The sequence below is a fragment of the Spermophilus citellus genome (assembly GCF_964194105.1).
Source record: "Spermophilus citellus genome assembly, chromosome: 15".
NCBI classification, from domain to species: domain Eukaryota; kingdom Metazoa; phylum Chordata; class Mammalia; order Rodentia; family Sciuridae; genus Spermophilus; species Spermophilus citellus.
In genome coordinates, this window is record NC_138195.1 from 73,226,852 (window position 1) to 73,248,983 (window position 22,132).

General features: G+C 51.0%; 1 protein-coding gene and 1 long non-coding RNA gene across 5 annotated transcripts in view; one reads left to right on the plus strand and one right to left on the minus strand.

The window, feature by feature from the left end:
• The window catches only part of COL17A1 (collagen type XVII alpha 1 chain), a 41,825-nt gene that overhangs the window by 9,019 nt on the left and 10,674 nt on the right, over nucleotides 1-22,132 (minus strand). For both annotated transcript variants that reach the window (XM_081268171.1, XM_081268170.1), the window contains 27 exons: nucleotides 21,472-21,543; nucleotides 19,754-19,831; nucleotides 18,885-18,956; nucleotides 17,588-17,749; nucleotides 17,121-17,201; nucleotides 15,754-15,798; nucleotides 14,631-14,816; nucleotides 13,827-14,048; nucleotides 13,455-13,484; nucleotides 13,082-13,108; nucleotides 12,244-12,270; nucleotides 12,070-12,132; nucleotides 11,324-11,428; nucleotides 10,416-10,478; nucleotides 9,618-9,653; nucleotides 8,837-8,890; nucleotides 8,551-8,586; nucleotides 8,020-8,055; nucleotides 7,305-7,367; nucleotides 6,149-6,184; nucleotides 5,809-5,880; nucleotides 4,660-4,686; nucleotides 3,787-3,822; nucleotides 2,934-2,969; nucleotides 2,568-2,648; nucleotides 1,466-1,501; nucleotides 865-942 (listed from right to left, as the gene is read on the minus strand). In XM_081268171.1, the coding sequence (XP_081124297.1) occupies nucleotides 865-942; nucleotides 1,466-1,501; nucleotides 2,568-2,648; nucleotides 2,934-2,969; nucleotides 3,787-3,822; nucleotides 4,660-4,686; nucleotides 5,809-5,880; nucleotides 6,149-6,184; nucleotides 7,305-7,367; nucleotides 8,020-8,055; nucleotides 8,551-8,586; nucleotides 8,837-8,890; nucleotides 9,618-9,653; nucleotides 10,416-10,478; nucleotides 11,324-11,428; nucleotides 12,070-12,132; nucleotides 12,244-12,270; nucleotides 13,082-13,108; nucleotides 13,455-13,484; nucleotides 13,827-14,048; nucleotides 14,631-14,816; nucleotides 15,754-15,798; nucleotides 17,121-17,201; nucleotides 17,588-17,749; nucleotides 18,885-18,956; nucleotides 19,754-19,831; nucleotides 21,472-21,543 (1,860 nt within the window). The remainder of the gene's footprint in view (nucleotides 1-864; nucleotides 943-1,465; nucleotides 1,502-2,567; nucleotides 2,649-2,933; nucleotides 2,970-3,786; nucleotides 3,823-4,659; nucleotides 4,687-5,808; nucleotides 5,881-6,148; nucleotides 6,185-7,304; nucleotides 7,368-8,019; nucleotides 8,056-8,550; nucleotides 8,587-8,836; nucleotides 8,891-9,617; nucleotides 9,654-10,415; nucleotides 10,479-11,323; nucleotides 11,429-12,069; nucleotides 12,133-12,243; nucleotides 12,271-13,081; nucleotides 13,109-13,454; nucleotides 13,485-13,826; nucleotides 14,049-14,630; nucleotides 14,817-15,753; nucleotides 15,799-17,120; nucleotides 17,202-17,587; nucleotides 17,750-18,884; nucleotides 18,957-19,753; nucleotides 19,832-21,471; nucleotides 21,544-22,132) is intronic.
• On the plus strand, nucleotides 834-10,660 carry LOC308634343. 3 transcript variants are annotated; one of them, XR_014019000.1, is made up of 3 exons: nucleotides 834-965; nucleotides 8,781-8,914; nucleotides 10,364-10,660. It is a non-coding gene; the product is annotated as an uncharacterized lncRNA (long non-coding RNA). The 3 variants fall into 3 exon arrangements; XR_014019001.1 differs by having other exon boundaries at nucleotides 10,309-10,445; XR_014019002.1 differs by lacking the exon at nucleotides 10,364-10,660 and adding an exon at nucleotides 9,639-10,225.

Consider the following 22,132-nt stretch of genomic DNA (forward strand, 5'->3'; position numbering starts at 1 on the left):
GGCCAGGCTGTTCTCTGCCCTGCTCCTGGCTGCCCACCAGCATGGTCAGCCTCAGGCGGCCAGGTTACATTCATGCCCCAGGGACCAGGCCGTGGGTCTTGGCACAGGACCCTCTGGGACCCCATTTGCTGATGGTGCCTTTCCCTCAGGGGCAGGGTGGGGCTGCAGTCAAACTTCCTGGCAACTAAAAGTAAGTAGGGAGTTGGGTAAAAGCTTGGGTTTTGGTGCCACTTGGCCTTCCCCTAGAAAGCAGGGATCAAATCTTTATCCTGCATATGCGGCTGGTGACTCTGGGCAAGTTCAGCCTTGATTTCTTCCCTGTGAACCACAGCCAACTTACATTATGGTGGCATCTTAGCATAAAATGCCACTGAATGCTAAGTCCCCAACACAACTCAAGCACAGATGAGGGCCTGACCAGGGTGGGGGTGTCGTTTTATAGCTTGGCATGTCCGATGTCCAGGTGGAAGGCACCTGTAACTCCACCTGGGCTCTGGAAAGGACTTCATAGACAGGCGGCTGCAAGAGCCAGCTGTGCCAGCCTGGGCCTGTGGCTGAGAATCACAGAGCCTAGCCGCTGCCCTCTCTGAGTGGGGGATGTGCTACTCCCGCCAGCCATACTCGCTCCCACGGCCTGGCCTGACCCTGGGCCTTCTGAAATCCCAGAGCCTCTGACAGCTGCTGCATCCCCAATGACTGAGCCTCCGCACCAGACAAGCCCTGCTGTTCTTCTGAGCCCTCACTGCATTGCGTAAGATCTGGTCATCCTCACATTGGGCCCTCGCGGATGACTCACTGGTGCAGCTGCCATCTCTCCCACTCCTGCCCCCAGTGTCACCTGCCCTAGAGAATGGTGGCACTCACGAGCAGAGAGGACTTCGGAGATGGAGCTGCTAGAACTGATGAAGGATTCACCCGCAAGTCCTGGCTCCCCTCGTGGACCTGTGGGTGGGGTACAGAGTTAGGTGGGCGCCCCTGGCAGTGACCGGCCACTGCTTTCCCTCTGCAGTGGTCACAGGGGCCAGAGCCAAGGTGGGGCAGAGCTGAGGGAGGGCAGTGCCAAGGGCCAGTGAGCAGGGCCAGTGTGCTGATAAAGGACAATTCCTTCTGAAGCCAAAACTCCCCAGGAGGCCTTGGGCCAGCTTTCCCTAAACCTGGCTATTTTTTGATATTTGGATAAATCTCTTGACAGCCGCATGATTATCAGGGTCTAGCCAGAGTTCAACCTTGAGTAGGGGGCCAAAGAGCTTTAATCCCCCATCCTGAGGATCCCGAATTTCTGAGAAACATGGAAGGAGGTGAGAGCAGGTAGTTCTCTTTGCAGCTCAGGCCTCGCAGGGCCCCAGGGGAAGAGCCCCACCCACCCTCCTGCTCCTTTCCTCCCAAGTACAAGGGTCCAAGCCCCACCTGGGAAGAGAGTCCCCTGACAGAGCCACAGTCTGAAGTCTTTCAGGGTGTGACATACCTTGCTGTCCTGGGAGACCAGCGGGGCCAGCAGGACCTGGAGATGGGGTCAGGGAAGAAGAGGCTAAATCACACCTCTAGGTCACAGGAAGAAAGGGGAGGTACCCAGGTCCATGTGTAACCCTCACAAGGTGTGGCCCAGTGGCCCAGAGGGGGTGGCTTGTTTATTTTGAGAGCAATAAACAATTTGAGGCCAGTCCAGAGAGAACCTCTCTGACAGGTGCCAGGAATCCTGAGGGTAGTCAGGGCTGTTCTCAGTGGTTAGGGACTTACACATGTCCCCACTGTCCTCTCTCACTGGAGCTCATCAGGAGGGAAGGCTGGTATATACTTGCATTATTTGTATTAAGTTATGTACTTCACAAATATTTATTTATTTTTGATGGTGGTGGCTGAAGCCAGGGCCTCACACATGCTAAGCACATGCTCTACCACTGAGCCACATCCCCAGGCCTTCATAAATATTTTAAGCAACTAAAAATATGTGACAAGATAATGGGAATTTTGGAAGGAAAAAAATTATTCATCATTCTTTACCTTCTGAGCATTTTATTTCCTTCCATCAATTTTTTTTTGCATCTTTCAAAATTATAGTTGCAACCACAAAGCACATATCAAGTTCTTTTAAATGCTTACCAATGACTCCTGACAACTTTCTCCAAAAGTCTTCATGGTTTTGTAACCATCCCATGTGACTGGAAGGTTTGGGATATTTTCTGCTAATAATCACTAGCATTTGTGTTGCCCTTGATGCCCATTTTCAAAGAAAAAGCTATGGGCTCACTGGTCTAGTTCTAACTGCTCTTAAACTTTAGAGGCAAAATGTTCTGGCCTGCTGCTTCTTGGCTGTGTGATCTTAGGTGCATCATTTACCTGCTCTGAGCCTCAGCCTTCCCATCTGCAAATGCTATGTGGCCTCCTCTCCTGTGAGGCAGGATAGCTGATCTGCCTCCTTGACCATGAACACCAGGTTCTGTCTCTCAGCCCTCCTCACTCTCTTTCCCAGGCTCTTCCCCGGGGTTTCAGGATTCGAGCAAGCATGGCTAGAGTCAAATGCAACCACAGCATGCTGCTGATTGGGCAAAGCAAGAAAACAGACTGACCTGGGGTACCAGGGGGCCCTGGGGGTCCCATTGCTCCAGGAGGTCCGGGGGGGCCTGGGACAGTGATTGTTGATGATCCACCTGGAAACAGAAGGCACATGAACCCTGAGCCCCACTTTCTGGCTCTGAGGCTCCGGCAACTATAGCAGGTTGTGGGCCAGGCAGACTGGCACTTGTGCCTCTCTTCACCTCTGAACTCCCCACCTTGCCTGCCTGCTGGCCCACAGACCTCACCGCCACATCCCATCCCAAGTGCCATGCTTCCCAACCAGTGCTTCTTGGAGGACACAAAGGCAGAGCCAGGGCAGGTGCACCACACAGGAAAGAGAAAGACACCATACGGAGGGCCCTCCCAGACCTTCCTACCTGAAGTCACTATCTTGCCTGGAGTGCCAGGTTCACCTGGGGAGGACAAGGAGGATTGGTCAGGAGGGTAATTAGGGGCTCACGAAATCATTTTCATCCATTCACTAATACATCTATGGACTCAGATATGTCTGGGATGGATGACCTCGGCTGTCATTATTTTAGGGTTACATTTATTTATCCTGTAAGAACTCCTTGGCCCAATCAGTTGTCGGAAGTAGTTTCTGGAAAATGGTTGTTTCGAGGGTCCCACCAGGAGTGACAGTGGCTCATGACAGACTACAGCTCTAGAGCATCAGGATTCAGGAGCTGGGTCACAGGGACAGAAAGAACACTGTGTATCTCTGGGCTTGCTCAAGTCTTGTCTGCGGGGCATCTGCCATTTTAATACTATTCTAACACTCTCACAGAGCCACCTCTCAGGAGGACCTGGTGGACCTAGTCACACTGAGGCCTGTGTGAAGAAAAAGACCAACCATGTCTTCCAGCCTGGTTAAGAGTCACATTATTGGGGACCAAGCCTAAGCAAGGGGGAGGAGGCATGAATGGGGCATTTAGAGGAAAATCAGGGAATAAGAATTTTGGGGGTGGGCAGCTCCCTTCCTGTTCTTACTGCCATGAATGTCTGGAACCAACAGTGAGGCTCTGGTGTGGGGTGAGGAGGTGGAGTGGAGGAAGAGGCCTAAGGACCCAGGGCCTGATTGCTCAGCAGGGACCATTGGGCTCCCATCTCTCAGCATTTGCTGGAGCCACTAGATGCCACTGTTGGTCCAGGCTCTGGCCAGAGAGGGGCCTCTCTTTTGCAAAAATGACTAGTGAAAAGAAAGCACATCTCATTTGGAAAATCACTTACCTTTAGTCCCCGGAGGGCCAGGGGTCCCAGGAAGTCCTGAGGTGATTAAAAACATGTCAGTCAGGATAATTAAGGTCCCAACATTCCAGACAGCCTGGGGCAGTACCACGCTCTCTGTCACTCAGCATAGCCACACTGGCTGCTGGTTGAAGCCCTGAGAAATACGACCTGGCCCTCAGGCAGCCCCTGAGGGAGCCTCTTGCCCTGAGGCCCATCCCTCTCTGGGAAATTGGGCAAAAGCTGGGCTTGAGGTAGGCTGAGCCCATGAGCTCTGCTCTGGGGGATTCCAGTCCCACTGGGTTGTGAGCTCCTGGTACCTGCAAAGCCAGCCACAGTCCCCCTGTTCCCCCAGGCTGGGGCTGGCCTGCAGTGTTCCTGCTCGCTTTTGAGCATCTGAGGATGTCACTGAGCATGTAGTGTCTGGGACCCTGCTGTGTGGTTTCATTTGAAATCCTTGCCTAATTTCCTTTAGAAAATGAAGGGCTGAATGTGGAGATGGTTTCTCAAATCCAGATGGATAATTATAGGATGGACTTGAACAAAAAACGAGAACTTGAAACAAGGTGGGGATGGTGGCCACTCCCTCCACGCTAGTGAGGAGTGTGAGCCTGTGTCGGTCACCAGAGCTCCTGCCCAGCAGCAGCCCCCACAGAGCTGCTCTGGGGGCATTCCTGCTCCGCAGCAGTGTGCCATCCAACCTCATCGTTACCAGAATGGTGTTCTAGGCTGTTCTGTGTATGTTTTTCTTGCTCTTCTCAAGTCTCCTTGTGGAAGGGGGGTTAGGGGAGGGGGAGGACACTCTCAGGTGATTGGAGAAAAGTGCTGGCCAAAGTGGCTATCCTGGAAAGAAGTGGGATTGACCCCGAGACTCACCCTGAGGTCCCTGGGGTCCTGTGAGACCTGCAGAAAACAAGACACAGGGGTGAGAGTTGAGGTGCTAGGGGCTGTCCTCAGGTGCAGGGACAGGTGGACATAGCAGTGGAGGGGTCAGTGGGTACAGGACAAGCCTCACACTAGGGTGTCCAGGGCCCTCCCAGCACTGGACAGAGAGCAATTCTTTCAGTTTTTCAGTGAAACAAGCCATTGCTTCCTCAGGCACTGGTTCTAAACTTCTTTGGGTCCACAAATCTTATGAAATCTGAGAGCCAAGGACCCAGAACACCAGAACACACACTTACAGACCCCCCAATACTGCCCCAGGTTCCCTCTGTTAGTGCCACACTTGCACACACCAGCTAGGTGTCCCCCTGCCCTCCGTGACCCCTGATGAATGGACACCTGCTGTAACCACAAAACTTTCTTGGCTTTTTTTTTTTTTTTTTTTTTTTGGTACCGGGGATTGAACCCCGGGGTGCTTAACCATTGAGCCACATCCCAGCCCTTTTTGAATATTTTTTAGAGATAGGGTCTCACTGAGTTGCTTAGGGCATTGCTAAGTTGCTGAGGCTGGTTTTGAACTTGTGGTCCTCCTGCCTCAGCCTTAAGATTTGCAGGGATTATAGGCCTGGGCCATGACGCCAGGTTCTTGGCTCTTTTTGATCTGTTCTTCTTGCCTCCTTAAGAATCCTGCTCTTGCTTGGCCCTTGGTGGAAACGCTAATGAGGGCTTTTCTCCTCTGACTGGTAGGGACCAGGTATGGCCCCAGGAAAGCAGGACAGAATGGGAAAGGCCCAAAGGAGCAAGGTATCAAGCTGGCATTTGAGTGTGCCATTTTAAGTATCCTTGCCCTTTTCTAGAATTCCTTGCTTTCAGTTGTTAATCCCTCTCTCCCAAGTGCCACACTTGGTGGCTCTAAGTGGCCAGGGCCCTGCAGTCACCACGCATAGCACCACCTGCTGTGTGAGTTTTCTGCTGAGCTGTTGGAGGTAAAGGGGATAAGGCATGTGAGGGTGCACTGGGGTCCACACGTGTACACACACACAACATATGATCCCATGACACCCCTAAACAGATGCCCACACACCTCTGCACATCTCCACCTGAAAACCAGCAGGGTGTGGCTCCCTCTTCCTGCCCTGTTACCTGGCTTTCCTGGGTCTCCAGCAGGTCCTGGTAGGCCACGGGTTCCAGGCATCCCCGTCATGCCTTGCTCACCTGGAGGGATCATGGACAATGAGAAAGGGTTTCCCTGAGGAGAGCTGACCACCAGTGCCTCAGAGCCAAGGCCTCTGGGATTTTCCTGACTGTCCTGCTGGTGGGCAGGAAGGAGGAGGGGAACAAGAACTGGACAGGCACACTTCCACATGCCAAATGCATGTGGCATTATGATGAAGGGAACTGGGCACCCATGCAGGGACACAGGTAGAGCAGGGAATGGGAGACATGGGCAGGTATGAGTGAAGACAGGAAATCAGTAACCAACCTCTTGGGCCTTGTTGTCCATCAGGGCCAGCAGGACCTGAGCAAGCAGAAAAGCAAAGTTCATCAGTCCATGGACCCCTGGAGCTATTTCTGTGACTCCCCTCCTGTCCCAGTAGCCTCAGAGCTTGAGGTCTCCCAGGTGGAAGCCCTCCAAACCCTCTCTATGGTGTTGACTGCAGGAGAGCCTGCCTTTGTCCCACCTTCTGGAGACAGGCTTCTCCTAAGCCAGCCACGGTCTATGTGCCTGCTGAGAGTGGTCCAGGGCTCCCATCCCACTGCGAGGGCTGAGTGCTCTTAAGTGTTCACCTCATTTCCTTGAGGTCCTGGAAGTCAAGGTCTTCTAGTTCTTGTCTCCTCTGCTCCAGGTGTCTGCTATCCTAACCCCATCTGAGTTGGTGTATTTCGGGGCTGTGCCTCTACTCTCTTGTCTTTACTCGTGTTGTGTCTGCATGGATTGTTTTCCCAGCTGATTAGGATGAAAATCTGCCTAAGTTTTTAGAACCATCTGAAATGCCATCTCCTCTATCCTTCTGGTTGGGAGAAATCTCTTCCTCCATTATCTAACCATAGTATTTGGGACCTTTCATTGGCCCCTGTCCCTTCTTGTAAGCTTTATCTCCTCTCGAGGGAGCAAAATGTCTTACTTGTCCTGCCAACAGTCAGTGCTTGCCAAGAGCTGGTGAAAGGGACAAGAGAAGGTAGGGTGTCCCTAGTGGGGTAGGGGGGCATAAGCCCTCTGAGACACCATGGTTCTCAGCCAGCCTGGTCCTCTGCAGGTCCTCAGCCAGCTTGTATGCCCTGGCTGTCAGGCAGCAAAGGGTAGCCACAGGGTGGCCACCTGGATCTGGTTGTGAAGCTCATCCTGGGGTGGGACACTGGGAGTCCCAAGGGACCTCCACTGTCTTTGCCTTGGCTTCCAGACAGGAGTCAGGATGATGGGCCACACCCAGCCAAGCCTGACCTAGAGCAGTGAGAAGCCCACAGAGAACTGCAGCTTGCTGAGCCCCAGATGAATCCTCAGACGCAGAAATGACCAAAGGGGGGGCTTGCCCAAGGGTGGGCAGGAGAAAGAGAGCTGGAGCGGCAGCTCTAGAAGAAGAATCTCTACAGGGCCATGATGAGCTCTGGAATAGGCAGACACTCTTTGGGACACTTACCCATTGCTCCTTTAGCTCCGGGCTCACCCACCGCTCCAGGCAAACCTCTCACTCCAGGCTCGCCTGCACAGGACAGAGGACCAGCTGGTTGGAGGCTGGCAAGCTAATGTGTGCTTTGAACATGGTAGCATGAGCCCACTTCCTCCCACAGCCCAAGATGCCTGTCTCCTCTTCACATAGAGGAGGTGGGAAGCAATTGCTGCTTTGATTCCAAGGCCAAAGACCCCTGCTCCCCCTGGAAGTAGGCACAGATTGACCCAGAATCCACACTGGATCTGAAGGGACTTGTGTATGAACCCAATTTCCTTGGAAACAGAAAGCTAACCTTTGTGGTCAAATTATCATTACCATCCATGTCCTTTTTAATGATGCCAGTTGGCAGGCGGTAAGTGGCTGAGCAGGTGCAGTGGCACACATTTTCTTCCACTCTGGAATTGGCTTATCAATTTTCCCAACTGGATTCGTCCAGAGGGTCACAGATGAGTAGATACCCCCCTTTTTGTTCCAAGTATCTACTGTTTGGACTGTGCATTTTGAAGAGTGTTTGACCCCCATTTATGGCCTTATTTTATCTTCTCGGCTTTTTCTAGAAGGCAAGTTTCCTGAAAGTCTTGAGACAGACATTCTGTCTCCTTCTGTATTTTTTTCCATCTCCACTGAACAATAGACTTAAAAGTCATGAATGAACTAAAGTAGATTCCTGTGGAGGACTGACCTGTGAGGCCTCGAGGTCCTTTCTCACCCTGGTCACCTAAAACGAAACAAGGTGGGGACGTCATTAGTTGTGAACCAGGAAAAGAATCTCCCCAGGCACAGGGACCCGTGGGTCTCCTCACACTTGTAGGCTCCCACCAGCAGGATACTGGTAGGAATGTGGCGTTGGTGAAGTTGCAGGAGCAGGCCTGAGCTCTTGTCGGGTCAGGTCCCACCCACAAACAGACTCCCAGTCCCTGCTGGAGCATACACGGTGCCCTGGGCACAAGGAGGACCAGACCAGAGGACAGACACCTCAGAATGGGCATCCTCACTACGCACGGACAGGTGGTAATGGTACTTTGTTTCCCCTCTTTGTGCCTCAGTTTCCCCAAGGGGCTAGATAAGAGGACACTCTCATTCCTTCTCAGTCCCAGGGTCTAGGAGCCAGAGTCATATGGGTTCTCCAACCCTTCACCAGGGGTCACATCTGGGTGCCCAGGAGTAGAGAAGACTATGGTAATGACTGAGCAGCAGTGGGAACAGCATATACCTTTGGGTCCTGGTGGTCCCATAGGTCCTTTGTCACCTGAAAAGGAAATGGACACCTTGTTTAAAGGGCCTCATGGGGACAACCAAGAGGGGTCAATGTCTATCTCTGAAGACAGCTTTTCCTCCATGCTGACCTCATCACCCCCACTCTCCCATATGTCAGCTGCACAGACTGTGGGCGTCACCTGTCCATCAGACCCAACCCTTACCTCCTGTCCCCTGTCCTCCCAGACCTCCTTCTTGATCCCAGGATGATGTTCTCTCTGCCCGCCCCCCCACCAGCTTACCTTTGACACCAGGGAGTCCCACTTCACCTCGGAGCCCTTGGGGACCTATAGAACCTGCCAGCAGAGGAAGGCATACAGGTGGATGAGTGTCCCATCTTTGGAAGGGATGGATGCACACGTGTGTTTGTGCACATGCATGCTATAGTTGTGTACACCACCCAGGTCCACACACCCTAGAATCAAGTCAAGGGCTGTTTTCCATGCACTCCTCCCCATGTCCCTGCTAAACTGGCCCAAGTTTCTTGTCCCTGCTGATCACTAGGCCCTGGGAATAGGAACACCTCATAGGACCCAGGCACAGACATTGGCTGCAGCTTGAGATCCTCAGGACAGCAGGAAGAGCTCTTTGGCTCTCAGGGGTGGAGGCAGGGTGGGGCTTAGGCACTGGCTCAGGTGAAAGGAGGATGGGAATCTCCCGTTGCCAAAGCTGCTGGTGAGTCTGAGACCCATGCCAGGTCTCAGACCAGACCTGGACAGAACTCATGAGGGCCCCTGAGCTCAGCTGCAGGAGACACATGCCTAGACTTGAGTTTTGTGTCTTCAGGAGGCTGTCTTATTAATTTATCATTTATTTAGATTTTAATTATTTATTTTTATTTATTTATTTTTATCCCCGGGACATCAGGCTTCAGGTTTGCTAAGCAAGTGTTCTACCACCGAACTCCATCCCCAACCCTGTAATTGCTTATTTTATTTGAAAAATGTTTAGTTTTCCTTTTAACACCCACCCCACCTTTTGCCCATAAATAAAAAATCAATTTACAAGAAGCAGCACACTGACCTGGGGGGCCATGGGGTCCAGGAGAGCCACTGGAACCTGAGAAGAAGGGCGAGACAATCAGCAGAGTCAGATGCGGGCAGAGGCTCCTGACTCCATGGTGAAGGGCAGGTGGGTGTGGAGCGAGCTCATCTCCAGGTGAGGGCTTGTATGGGTATGTGTTGCCCGCCCAGAGGGGGTCCTTGCCAGGACCCACATGAGACAGTACAGGAGGGATCTCAGTGCAATCTCCTTCTTAGGAGGAGTTTGCAGGTGGGCAGGGTGGAGAGTGTCAAGGGACCCTTGTTCCTTCCTGGTCAGAGTAAGAAATTTAAACTGGGACAAAAGTTAGAGGGCAGGTGGCCAGATAGGCATCACACTGTGAGAAGGGACCCATTCTCCCTGGGTTGTCCAGATGTGCTGTTTCTGATGTGTGTAGCTGGGCCCCAGTCAGTGGAGAAAATCGACTTCTGATTTCCTGCATGATCCATCTACCGCTTAAGGATCACACAAGGTGGCCGCTGGAGAGAAGAAAATGTGGCTCCAACCCCATTATGGGGCTAAAGTTACAGGCCCAGTCTTGACCCTCAGGGACTCGGCTGTCGTCTCTCTTTCTTTCTTTCTTTCTTTCTTTCTTTCTTTCTTTCTTTCTTTCTTTCTTTCTTTCTTTCTTTCTTTCTTTCTTTCTTTCTTTCTTTTATGTTTTTTGCCTTAGGCAGGGGCCAGTTCTGTCTGGTACCCCTGGGCCTGCTTCTCTGTGATCCTCTTAGATGTGGCTCCTCCCTGGCCTGGCTTGGATCCTGTCCTGGGCACCGGACATACCTTTTGGACCCACAGAACCCGGGACACCAGGAGGGCCCTGAGGACCAGCTTCACCAGTAGCTCCTGAGGAGAAAAGGAGGAAGAAGCACTTTGAGAGAGTCCTTCTCCCGGGCGGCTGCTCCCCCAGTCCACAGTGTCTCTTCCCTCCCTGCCATTTGTCCAGGATCCATTTGATGCCTCTTTGAGGCCACTAATCAGAAAAAATGCCTTCCATTTCCACCCCCAAGCCTTAATTTTCCATGAAGTCTGGCACCTGGGAGGCATTCCACAAATATTGGCTGTCGGGTTGAGAAACATTTTTAAGAGAGAGTGAAACAAAAAATACGTCTTCCTGCTTAGTCTTTCGGCATTAGAGGATTTCTGGGGTCTGTCTTGGTTTCCCCACATCAATACAGCTTCGGGGTTCAGGTTCTAAATCACAAAAGCTCCCCAGCTGCCCCGCAGCGCTGGGCCTATGCCTGGGGCTTTCCTGCCCTCTGTCCTGCTGAGTTCCAGCCCTGACAGGGCTGAACCCCACCCCGCTGTGCTGTTGACAAGCCCAGCCTGCCCTCAGCTGTCCACCATGACCTCCCTCCTCCCTCCACCCTGCTGGGGAAGGACATTTCCCTGAGGCCTCTTTGGGGTCCAGGAATCACAGCTGTTCCTAGGCCATAGGCCTGGAGCATATCCTGTCTCAAGCCCCATGATTAGTCTTCTGTCTCCAGAGGGCCTGGCACAAGCCCAGCTCAAGGAGACAGCTCAACTGAAGGGAGGAGGAAAGGGGACAGATGGAAAGAAGGAGGAGCGGGGCTGAGGGGGTGGCTTAGCTGTGGTATGTTTGCCTAGCACTCCTGAGGCCCTGGTTTCTATCCCCAGCCACTACACACCAACAAAACCAGAAACCTCCCTGTGAAGGAATTGCTTCTTACCTCTGTCCCCTTTCTCTCCAAACCCTGGAGGCCCTGGTTCACCACGAGGTCCCATGGGGCCCTCTCGCCCTCTCTGGCCCATGGGTCCTTCCATGCCAGGATCTCCTAAAGATAGGAATGGCCAGTGTCACAGTTAGGGTGGGTCCCATAGGCAGCCTCTCACTGACTGAACTCTGGCCTGGAGCCTCTTCCCTGGCCCCTGATCCCCATTAGCCCCTGCAGTCTTGGCTCAATCCAGAAGCCAGAGTGACCTTTTAAAATGTGAGTAGATTATGTTCCAGCTCTGCCCCAAACCTGCACATGGCTTCTCAGCTCGCTCCGGGAAAGACTGGCATCTTATGCTGGTCTCAGGGCCCCAATGGCCCACTCTTCTCACCATCTCTTTGGCCTCCTGGAGCTCTTTGAACTGCTCCTTGAACTTGCCCTTGGGACTGGCCTTGGCCGTCCCCTGCCTGAAATGTTTCCCCAGATCTGGCGCCTGGCTCCCTCTCTCTTCAAGTCTTTGCTCCCTGACCTCCCTATGTAACTCACCCTCAGCCCTGACTCTCAGCGTCCTCCAGTTCAGTCTTTCCCACTTCACACTGGCCCCCTACCCTGCTTATTGTCTCTCCCCACCCAGATGGAAGTGACACAGCTGCAGGGGCCTCTCTTCTGTGTTAACTGATGTTCCCTGAAACTGGGCCAGGAACACAGCAGGCACTTAATGAATGTTTCCCAAATGAATGAACAGAAAAAGAGGCTCTTACCCACGCTGCCTTTTTGTCCCTTTGGTCCTTCTGGACCTGGGTGGCCCAAGAGCCCAGGGATACCTGTGGATACACAAGAAGACCTCAGCCCCCATGTCCTTTGGAAGCAGGCAGCTGGGAGATAGCAGCACTAACACCACCAGGGCCAGAGGGAGGTCACGGGAGGTTACACACCTGGAGTCCCTGGGAGACCTCGATCTCCTACAGAAACAAAGGTAAATGGATGTCAGTCAGAGGACCTGAAAGGAGCCCTTGGGGGGATTCAGGTGGAGTTGCCAAAGTTAGCAAATGTAGTACATATGTCTAGTTCTGCTTGAATTGCAGATAAACAACATAAAGTTTTAGTGCTAGTATATCCCTTAAGATCCACGGGACACACCTTGAGTGAAAAATTATCATTTATCTGCACTTCAAATGTAACTGGAGTCCAGTGTTTTACCTGGTAATTGCAGGTTGAGGGGCTCTGGAACCACCAGTCCCCACTTATCCCCATCAGGGTTGGACTGTAGGCTGGGGGAAGGGGGCAGGGGAGCCAGGGTATATGGGGAGGGTGGGCAGGGAGCCACGAGGGGGTAGGGAGAGGGAGAGGGCCACTAAGTGGAGGAACCCCATTCCTGCACTCAGGTCTATTGGGAAGCAAGATTGATCTGGGGACAAAGGGTGGCCCTGTCCTCTTGAGTGGTGGTCCTCAGCATTGACTGCACCCCTGGCTGCAGACTGAAGACTGCTCACCTCATCCACACCTGCTAAGACTCTGGGAGTGGGGCCAGCAATCTTGTGGCAATTCCCCAATACACTGAAGTTTATCAGCCCCAGTCAGAGGATTAAGGAAAGCTGCTCTGTCCTGTGAGGGTCACCGGGATTGGAAACCTCCTCCTCCTCACTGTGCAGTTGTCCCATGGAATGTCAGTCACTTTTCCCGTTATGAAGGGGGTTTTCAGACCCATGCTGATTACTTTAAACCATCAACCCTCACTAATAATAAAGGTAAAAATGTCCATGTGATATTTACCTTTAGGGCCTTGACTTCCCATGTCCCCTAAAACGAGAAAGGTATGAAAACTGTGAGATCGGTAGGAACCAAGGGCCATTCTCTCCCTGGTATTTCACAGCTGTTTGACAATATGGAAGCCATATGTCAAGGAAATGGCAGTCTCCATCTGTCCCTCCGTCTCCATCTGTGTCCCTTGGTACACTGCCAGAACTCTCCTACAGGCTTCGTAGGTCGCTTCCCACACTAAGATCTTCTGACTCTAAAGACAGTTCTCAGCCCTCCCAGTGGAACCACAGCCTCATCTCCGTGTTTGGAAAAAGGACAAAATAATCCACCCAGAGATTCCACCTGCAGGAATGAGAGCAGGGAAAGGCTGGGTCCACTGCAATACCTTTAGGGCCAGGGCTTCCTCGGAGGTTTCCTACGAGAGAGAAAGTAAATCCTGAGTTAGTGTCACATCTCCTATGTCCCTCATTTGCACATAAGAGGGGGTCACGGGCGGTGTGAAGAAACCAAAGCTAGCTGAGGAGTCAGAATTAACACAGGGTTTAGTGATTTTGGACAATTCTCCTCTTTAGGACTCAGTTTTCCCATCTGTAAGATGGGATCCCAGTCCTGGTACCACCTGCCTCTTAGCGATATGGAGAGGTGAGGCGGGAGAGAGGCTGAGAGCCTGCTGAGTGGTGGCCCTGGTCCCCCCACACACCCACACAAAGCAGCAAGAGGCTCAGCTGAGCTGGCCCTGCAACGGCTGAACTCTCACCATTTTCCTGCTCGATCATCAGCTTGTTCCTCACGAACAGCCAGAGTGCCTCCTGGCTGGGGATGTCCAGTCCTGCTTTGTCTATGCCTGTACCCAGGTCGGGCGCGGCTCCCTGCAGGCGGTCCTTGTTGCTCCTTTCCATCTTGTCCTCATAATAGAGCACGCTGGTCCTGGTCCTCTCCAGCTCGTCTACGCGGGCTTTCAGCTTCCTCACCTCCTCCGCTGGAGGGGACAGACACAGGCGACATCAGCCAGGGCTCTACCCAGTGCCTGTCCCGCTGAGCCTCCGTGTGGGGAGCCAGCCATGGGCTGCTTCATTCTGTTAGGCACAAGTTGCTGAACTACTTATGCAGAGACAATCTGTGAAGGCCACCAGGAGGATGAGCTCCTCAGCATCCTCCCAGAGCAGCACAGAAACCTGGCCTGTTGCCTGAGCTGGGTGCCAAAGCTTGCCCTCTCTTCTCCTGTGAGGTGGAGTGAGAGATGGCAGGAACATAGCCATAGGTGCTTGGAAAAGGTGGCAATGAGAAGATATGACCTTATTGTGAGGGGCAGCCACATGCACACAGCAGGCTGCCACGGGTCCAGGGAGGGTGGGGAAGGACCAGGAGCTCACTGGCCACATGACCATGGCCAGGTGCCTCCTGGGGCTCAGTGTCCTCATCTGCAGGAACACCAGGTCTGCGCCTATGATCTCAAGCCTCTTGTACCTGACACTCAGGGCCACTCTCTGATGCCTGTCCTTCGGAAGGGACTTGGGGGCCCCCTGCCACCCTGCTCCTGCCCCTAGGCCTTTGCACATACCCAGAGCAATGAGGCCAAAGAGTAGTCCCAGGAGTAGCAGCCAGGTGAGCAGCAGGCCCAGCAGCCATTTCCACCAGCTGCAGCAGGAACCGCAGGGGCACCAGGCAGGTGCACTCCCCCACAGTCCCCCGCCACCACCGCCTCCACCTCCACCAACACCGCCCCCTCGGTCATAGCCGTGGAGATCTGTGGAAGAGACAGGGAAGGTGGGGTGAATGCAGGCAGCTCCTGTTCTTTTCCCTCGAAATTCTCTAGCTTTTGGTGACTTCCTATGGGCCTGAGTGGGAGTGGGGACTTCAAAGTTCCTGGGCAGCTCCATGTTAACACAGGGCCATGGCTGGTGAGGAGCGGAAGTCTGACAATGCTGGGCTAGAGCTGTGTGACCCTGACAAGGTCACTTAACCTTTCCATTTCCTCTTTATAAAATGGAGTTAAAAGATTCCCTACTTCATCAGACGGTTGTTGAATGAGATGAGATAAGGGTCAAAAAGAAATCAGAAAAAAAAAAAATAGCAGAGATGCAGCTCAAAGCCACAACCTCCTGCATCTTATTAGGCCTGAATCTAAAGCTCCCCCATCTCCAGGACCACTGGACACAGCCCACTCTTTGTGATCTCCACAGTGCCTAGAGTTACATTCAGTCCAGTAAACCTAAACATTTTTTTCAGGGTTTATAGTTCTCTAACTTCTGGGGAGGTAAGACTCAGTGCGCTCCTACATAAGGTGGGGATAGGAGGTAAGAAAAGGGTAGGGGGCAGGAGTGTGCTTGGCTTAGTGTCCTCCTGGGCCCCCGTGGGAGGTTCTGGAGAGACCCAGAGTAGCCCATCATGTTGCTCCTGCCCTGGTTGGAGATCCTGGACCTTAGGTCTTACAGTGGCTGCCAGTTAGGGGTGGTGGGGTCTGCAAAGCAACACGTCCTGGGCTGCATTCCTTCTGAGGCCATCGCCAGCCTACAGCCTGTGCACTCCCACCTTTACCCTATTCCCGCCCTTCTGTGCCCACAGGGAGCCTGAGTTGGGTGGCTCAAGTGTGCATTGGCTCCTGGCAAGGGGCCGTAATCTGTTTGACCAAGTATAACCAGCCCTTGGATCCTGTCCCTGCAGGGTCCCCAGCTCTCACCCACCTGCGGAGGTGCCTTTGCCCTTTGTGGATATGGTCTTCAAGTCTCCTAAAAAGACAAACACAAGTTCAGACCTGAGCTTTTAAACTGGAGGAGCCCATAGGCTGCCCATTGCGAGGTTTAGGACGTTAGGTCAATTGGCCCCTCAGGCACCTCGCAGAACAGCAATGTCAGGGACATACAGCAACTCAGTCCTCGGGCAGCTGATATTTGCAAAAATAAACTGATGAAGGCATGGCTTGGCCAAGCACGTAATGGTGGAAGAATGGATAGTGTTTAACTCTCTTACAACCTTAAACCTAAACCTCAACACATCTTTTGGAAGATCATTGTTTATTCAAAAAATAAATGTGCTCATGGGACATGACTGATTTATTTTTCTTTTTGGTGCTGGAGCTTGAACTCAGGACTCTGTTAAGCATGTACTCTACCACTGAGCTACACCCCCATCCCTACTTTAATATCTTGGCTAAGGGACTCTGAGCGCAGGTGCACAATTGGGACATTGGAGTGTGAACTGGGAAATCCAGCAAGGATGAGGGTTTTGAGTGAGTCTCTGTTGTTCTTTGAGTCTCTGTTGTTACTGTGAGCATGTGTGGAATTTCCTGGGAATTTGCGCATAGTTTTCATCAGATTCTGGAAAGGGTCTTTTGGCTTCACAGCCTAGCTCCACCCTTAAAAAAATGAGGAATCACTAACCTTGGTCTCCTGCCCTGTTGGGATGGTAGCTGTCTTATTTTACTTTATTTTAAAAGCTCTATGGCTAAATAAAATAAAATTTTTAAAATGCTCCATGGCTTAACTTTCCCTTTCTTTGCTGAGTTCCCTAAAATCAGTGGTTTGGAGAGATTTTACAGGACTTTGAGAAGAAATGTGGAGACCCAAGAAAGAATTCAGATATTAGGGAAGGAAGAAGGAGAATGTGAAGGAGAAGATGATAACCAAGGCTTTACAAAGCATTTTTTGATCAGTTCTGAAAATCATGGGAGAACTAATAAGGTGAGGAAACATACCCCTGACAACAAGCCAGGGGAGGGCTTTTCTTCAATGTCACATATACATCACCTGGGGAACTCGTTAATATGCAGCTTCCCACACAGTGCAGGGGGCGGAGTTTGATTTTGTATTTCTAACGTGCTCCCAGGTATTGCTGGTACCCAGACCACCTTTGAGTATCAAGGTCTCACTTGCATTTCCAACATCCACACTTTGAGTATCAAGGTCTTACTTGTATTTCTAACATGCTCCCAGGTACTGCCAACTGCTGGTTCCTGGAACCCCCTTTTGAGTATCAAAGTCTCAGAAGACTAAGAAAAATGAACTGTGGCTTGACTGAAGTCAACGGGAACAGCGATCAGGTTGGTTCTTACCATTAGTTTCTGCTTTCAGGCAAGTGTCAGCAGCGTAGGCAGCCTGCTTTTCTTTTTTCAGGGTGTCTTCTGAAAAAGAAGCTGTGCGCACAACCCATGACAATCTGGAGTATTCTCTCTCCGCCCCTCCCAGCCTGTTGCATATCTCCTTGCTGCTTGGGGAGGTCAAGGGTACCCTGGTGAAGAGAGCCCAGCTTTCCTGGGGCTAACTTCCCCCATTTGTGCTTGTGAGAGTTGAAGTGGTCCAAGGACCCCTCTGGGAGCTCTGCCTGAGTTTTCCTGGCTCATTGGTTGGCATTCAAGGAGACCCTGCGAGGCTCCATTCAGGCAGACATTTTTCATTAGAATGGGAAAACCGTGGCTTCATGATTACATTGTCTGAAACCACCTTGCTAGGACACCATTTCCTACACCATTTGCCTTTCTCCTGTAGCCCAAGTCATGGGGGGTGGGGGTCCCTGGCGTACTTGCAGCGATGCTGGCAGGGGAGGCCGTGAAGACCTTCCCGCTGTCCTTGGTCATGATCAGCAGCTCCATCTCCTTCTTGGCAGGCACATTGTCTTTCTCCAGGATCAGGAACTTGCAGTCCTTGTGCAAGAGGTCATCGCTCTGGACATTGGTGGTAGAGGCTGGGGAGGGAAGAAGCCAGGAGAAAGGAGAAGAAAGAAGCGATGGGCAGGGGAGGGAGGAGGAAAGAAGAAGGCAGCAGAAGAAAGAGATTAGCAAGTGCAGTAGGAGCCTCCTGATCTCACTGACTGTGGTGCTATGAAGCATTCTGGGACCAAAGCACCCCTCCCTGCCTGGCTGGGCCTGGCCATCAGGAGGTTGGGTCGATGACATAAGTACTGCGTGAGTGGTCTTTGCAGCTGCCTCACCACACAGTCCCTTAGGCAGGTCCTTCCTTAACAAGCATGGGAGGCTTGTCTTACCCTTCTAGGGAGGCTTTTCATTACCACTGCATCTAAAGCATTCCACCCTCACCATCTCTCCCACATGACTCTTTGTTTCCTTAAAATCTGTGTCATTTTCTCCAGTTATCTTGTATACTTTGTCTTTGTGTTTGTCATCTGTTTACTCCACCAAAGTTGCCAGCTTACTGTCTCTCCCAGCACCTAGTATAGTGTCTGTCTGAAACAAAGGAGGTGCTCAATAAATAATTAAAAAAAAAAAAAGAATATTAGCCGGGTGTGGTGGCACATGCCTATAACCCCAGCTACTCAGGAGGCTGAGGCAAAAGGATAGCATGTTTAAGGCCAGCCTCAGCAACTTAGCGAGACCCAGTCTCAAAAGATAATAACAAGTACTATGGATGTAGCTCAGTGGTAGAGCGCTCACCTAGCATGTGTGCAGTTCTGGGTTTCTGAATGGGAGGAGATGCACCAGGACCACAACAATGGTGGGAGCCCATGTTGATAACGGTTCTAGAGGAAGTGGAGAGGATGCTGGCAGCTTCCGAGGGGCTCCTGGGTCTTATGATGGTTACAGGTAACAGGAAAAGGCCAAGGGCTTCCGGGCAAGGGTCATACCAGACCCTAGGCAGCTGTGGAGCACGGAGCTTCCTGCTCCTGGGACAGGCAGGCCCAGGCAAACGCAGGAATGCTCATCTCTGAATCTGAATCTCATGGAAACATCCATGGGGGGTTGTGTTTGTGGACCTCGGGACACCCAGGGACTCTATCCTCTTGTATTATACGTTGCGTGTCACAGCTGGGCAATTCTCTCCATGTGCCAGCCTGACCTGTGGCAGCTAGAAACAGCTCTCACCTGTAGAGGTGGTGGATACACCGGTGCTCGCGACGGCAGGGCTCTGGGGCACGTTTTTCTTCACACCATATGCTGCAAAAAAGGGACCACTGATGAGCTGGGCCAGTGTGGGAGGGTGGGTCCTGCCACTCTAGAGCAGCCTGATCAGCCCTGGCAGAGAGGCAGCCTCCCCAGGGAGATCAGCAGCTGTGAAATCAACCCTCTCCTGCCACAGAGAAAGCAAGGAGGGTTTAGATGGAATGTTCATGGGTACAATCTTCCTTATCCTTCTAGGGTGTTTTAAAGGCCACCTCCTCCAGGAAGTCCTCTGCCTCTTTCGTTCTGCACCCCTATTTTGTGCTATACATTCCTTAGTTCCTGCTGTTCACAGGATCCCCCTTTCCTTTCCTGTGTGCTGGACTTTCCACTCTAACTAAACAGCAGGCAAGTTGAAATCAACATTGAGTCTTACATCATTTTTGTTTTTACTCTCTCCCTGCAGGTTTGCACAGGGTCAGCAACCTGGGGGGGGGTGCACCATAAAATAAACTAGCTGATTGGTAGGAACAGTGGAATGCCAAGGAGTGGGCAGGGAGCAGGGACCTGACCCACTGGGATGTGAGATACACGGGGTGTACAGGTGACATGTCACAGGGCAGAGATACCATTGACAGTGTAGGCTCCCCTGTATGTTGAACTCATGTCTCAGCCAGTAAATGAGCAAGACTGACAACTCTAAGTTAGGGAGGGGCCATTTGGGGAAAGGTCAGTTGCTTTGCAGAGGCCCTTTGGTCCTTCAAATTCAGTTTTTGAAAAGGCATATGTGAACTGTAGCCTTAAAGAGATGTCATGACCCCACTCCTGAGCTCCAAACCTCAGCTACTACGAACCTGTGGAAGTGGTGACAGTGGCCGTGCTGTGGGACAGAGCAGACGAACTGGGGCCCAGATTGTTCTGCATGCCAAACACTGTGAGAGGGATTGAGAACAGGTCAGACCAGAGGGCACAGAGGATGTCCCCCGCTGCAGGCAGCCTCCTGGAACCCCCCAAACTAGTTTCTTTTCTTTTTTAGATATAGATGGACACAATACCTTTATGTTATTTATTCATTTTTATATGGTGTTGAGGATCAAACCCAATGCCTCATACGTGCTAGGTGAACACTCTACCACTGAGCCACAACTCCAGCCCCCAAGCACTTTCAAGACACGTACCTTTGCAGATGACAGATTCTCAGACTTTCTTGGATCCCTCACCTTATTCTTAGTGATTATATATGTATATATATATTTTTTAATATTCCCACCTCCTCACTCCAGGGCAAATTTCGTTAACAGTCCCATTTGCTGAGTAGTTAGGTCCACACAACTTAACAGTAGTAGTTCACACAGGGTTCAATGTTGCTGTGTTTCTCAAAATCCTAAAATATCCTCAGGGTTTTCTGTTCCCTGTAGCACTCTGGAGTGACGTGGTATACAGTGTGGGATGCCGTGGACATGGGATACAGACATTGGGGCTGAGAGACACTAATGTGAAAGGCTCTTCATTTTCCCTTCAGCTCTTTCTTTTCCTGACTCAAACCCATGGAACTCCTCTCACCCCCATTAGGACTTCCAAGGCCAATGTCCAGAAGCCCACTCCTCCCTAGTCATAGCTTCTGTTCCTTCATCCTATCTTGGGGCTCAAGATCAATATTAGCTCTCCGTTCCTGGGGAGCTGGCTCAGTCGGGTATTTGCAAAACAAAATTCAAAGGTAGAAAGGGGGGAAAAAGCATGAAACTGGGGTCTTCTGACTTTGGAGGGATTCCAGTCAACTGGAGTTATTGGAAATCTGATCATTAAATTTGCACTTGTAGCTATACCAGCTAAGTAAGTAAAGAAGACCTGTCAATATATTTATTAGCAGCAATATCACAGGAAGAAGGCAGATTGCTTTCAAAAAGGTAAGACTGGCAACTTATTACCATATGGATTATTATGATACATGTGAAAGCAAATGATTCTTTAAAATTGTCATATGCTTGCATTGGAAACTAAGTAGTAACATTATTTACCACAGTGTGGTTCTTCTGATGTACTACCATATCTTTTAAAGTTTTTCTATATCTTTATTTTTATTTGTTTATTTTTATGTGGTACAGGATTGAACCCAGAGCCTCACACGTGTTAGGCGAGAGCTCTACCATTGAGCCACAATCCCAGCCCTGAACTACCATATTTTTTAAAAGATCTAAAATAAGATCCTCTAAATTAACAATGCTTTTCACCCTGAAAATGTCCTAAGCTATGACTAAGTCCATGTACTTTCATTTCACCAACTCTCCCAGAAAATAAAGGATCAGCACAGAATAAGCACATCTGCATGGACTTGGGCCCCCTTCCCTTAAAACTTCCCCTTGGGATCCCGAGTTTTATTTGCAATTGAGCTTCTAAAAGCAGCTGTGGCTTCTGCTATGGGTCACAGAATGCATGGAGAAAAGTCCTTCGTGCTCATGAGCAGAAAGGACATCCTTTCTAGAAATCATTTTACTTTCCTCACCAGGAAAGAACATTCTTATATTTTAAAGTCAATAACCTGGAAAAGGTGATTCAAGATGGTGACACTGACCTGAGGAGCAGGTGCTGAGTCCTGGGTGCAGGGTGGAAGAACAGGATGTCATGTTATTTGGAACTCCAAAGACTGTAATGGGGAGAAGGAGAGGTGGGGGAGAGGGATGTTCAACCCAGAGCAGAGGCAGAGACTTGGATACTGTGGTGATACCAGCAGAAATGCCAGGATTGGATTTTTATATTTTGGTACATTTTTGTTTTTAGGAAAAACTTTAATATTTAGTTCTCTCGCCTTTCAGCGGGGAACCAAACATTCACCTATGGTGTTTGTTGGGTTCTAGTCAACAGGTGATCAGTCAGTAGTGGACAGTGGATTCAGCCAAAGTCTTTCTTGTTAGTGACCCAATCTTACAGAGAAGTTCTCTGAAACTCAAAGAAGTGAAGTGACTGCTCAAGATCCCAGAGTCAATTTGCATGGAGTGATGCAGTTCTCCTGCATGCATTTTTGAAGTCCTTTACCCTTATATATTTTTTCTGATATCTTATACTGTATATTCCTCTCTACTAGGGGCTCAGCAGGAGAAATCCCTTCTAGACTGAATTGAACTTAAGTTCCAGTGAGAAACTCTTGAGACACTTGGTTCTAGAAACTTCTCAAGAGCCCTAAGGATGGCAGATACCCGAGGAGTCATTCAGCTCTAGGGTAGAGGTGGGACGAT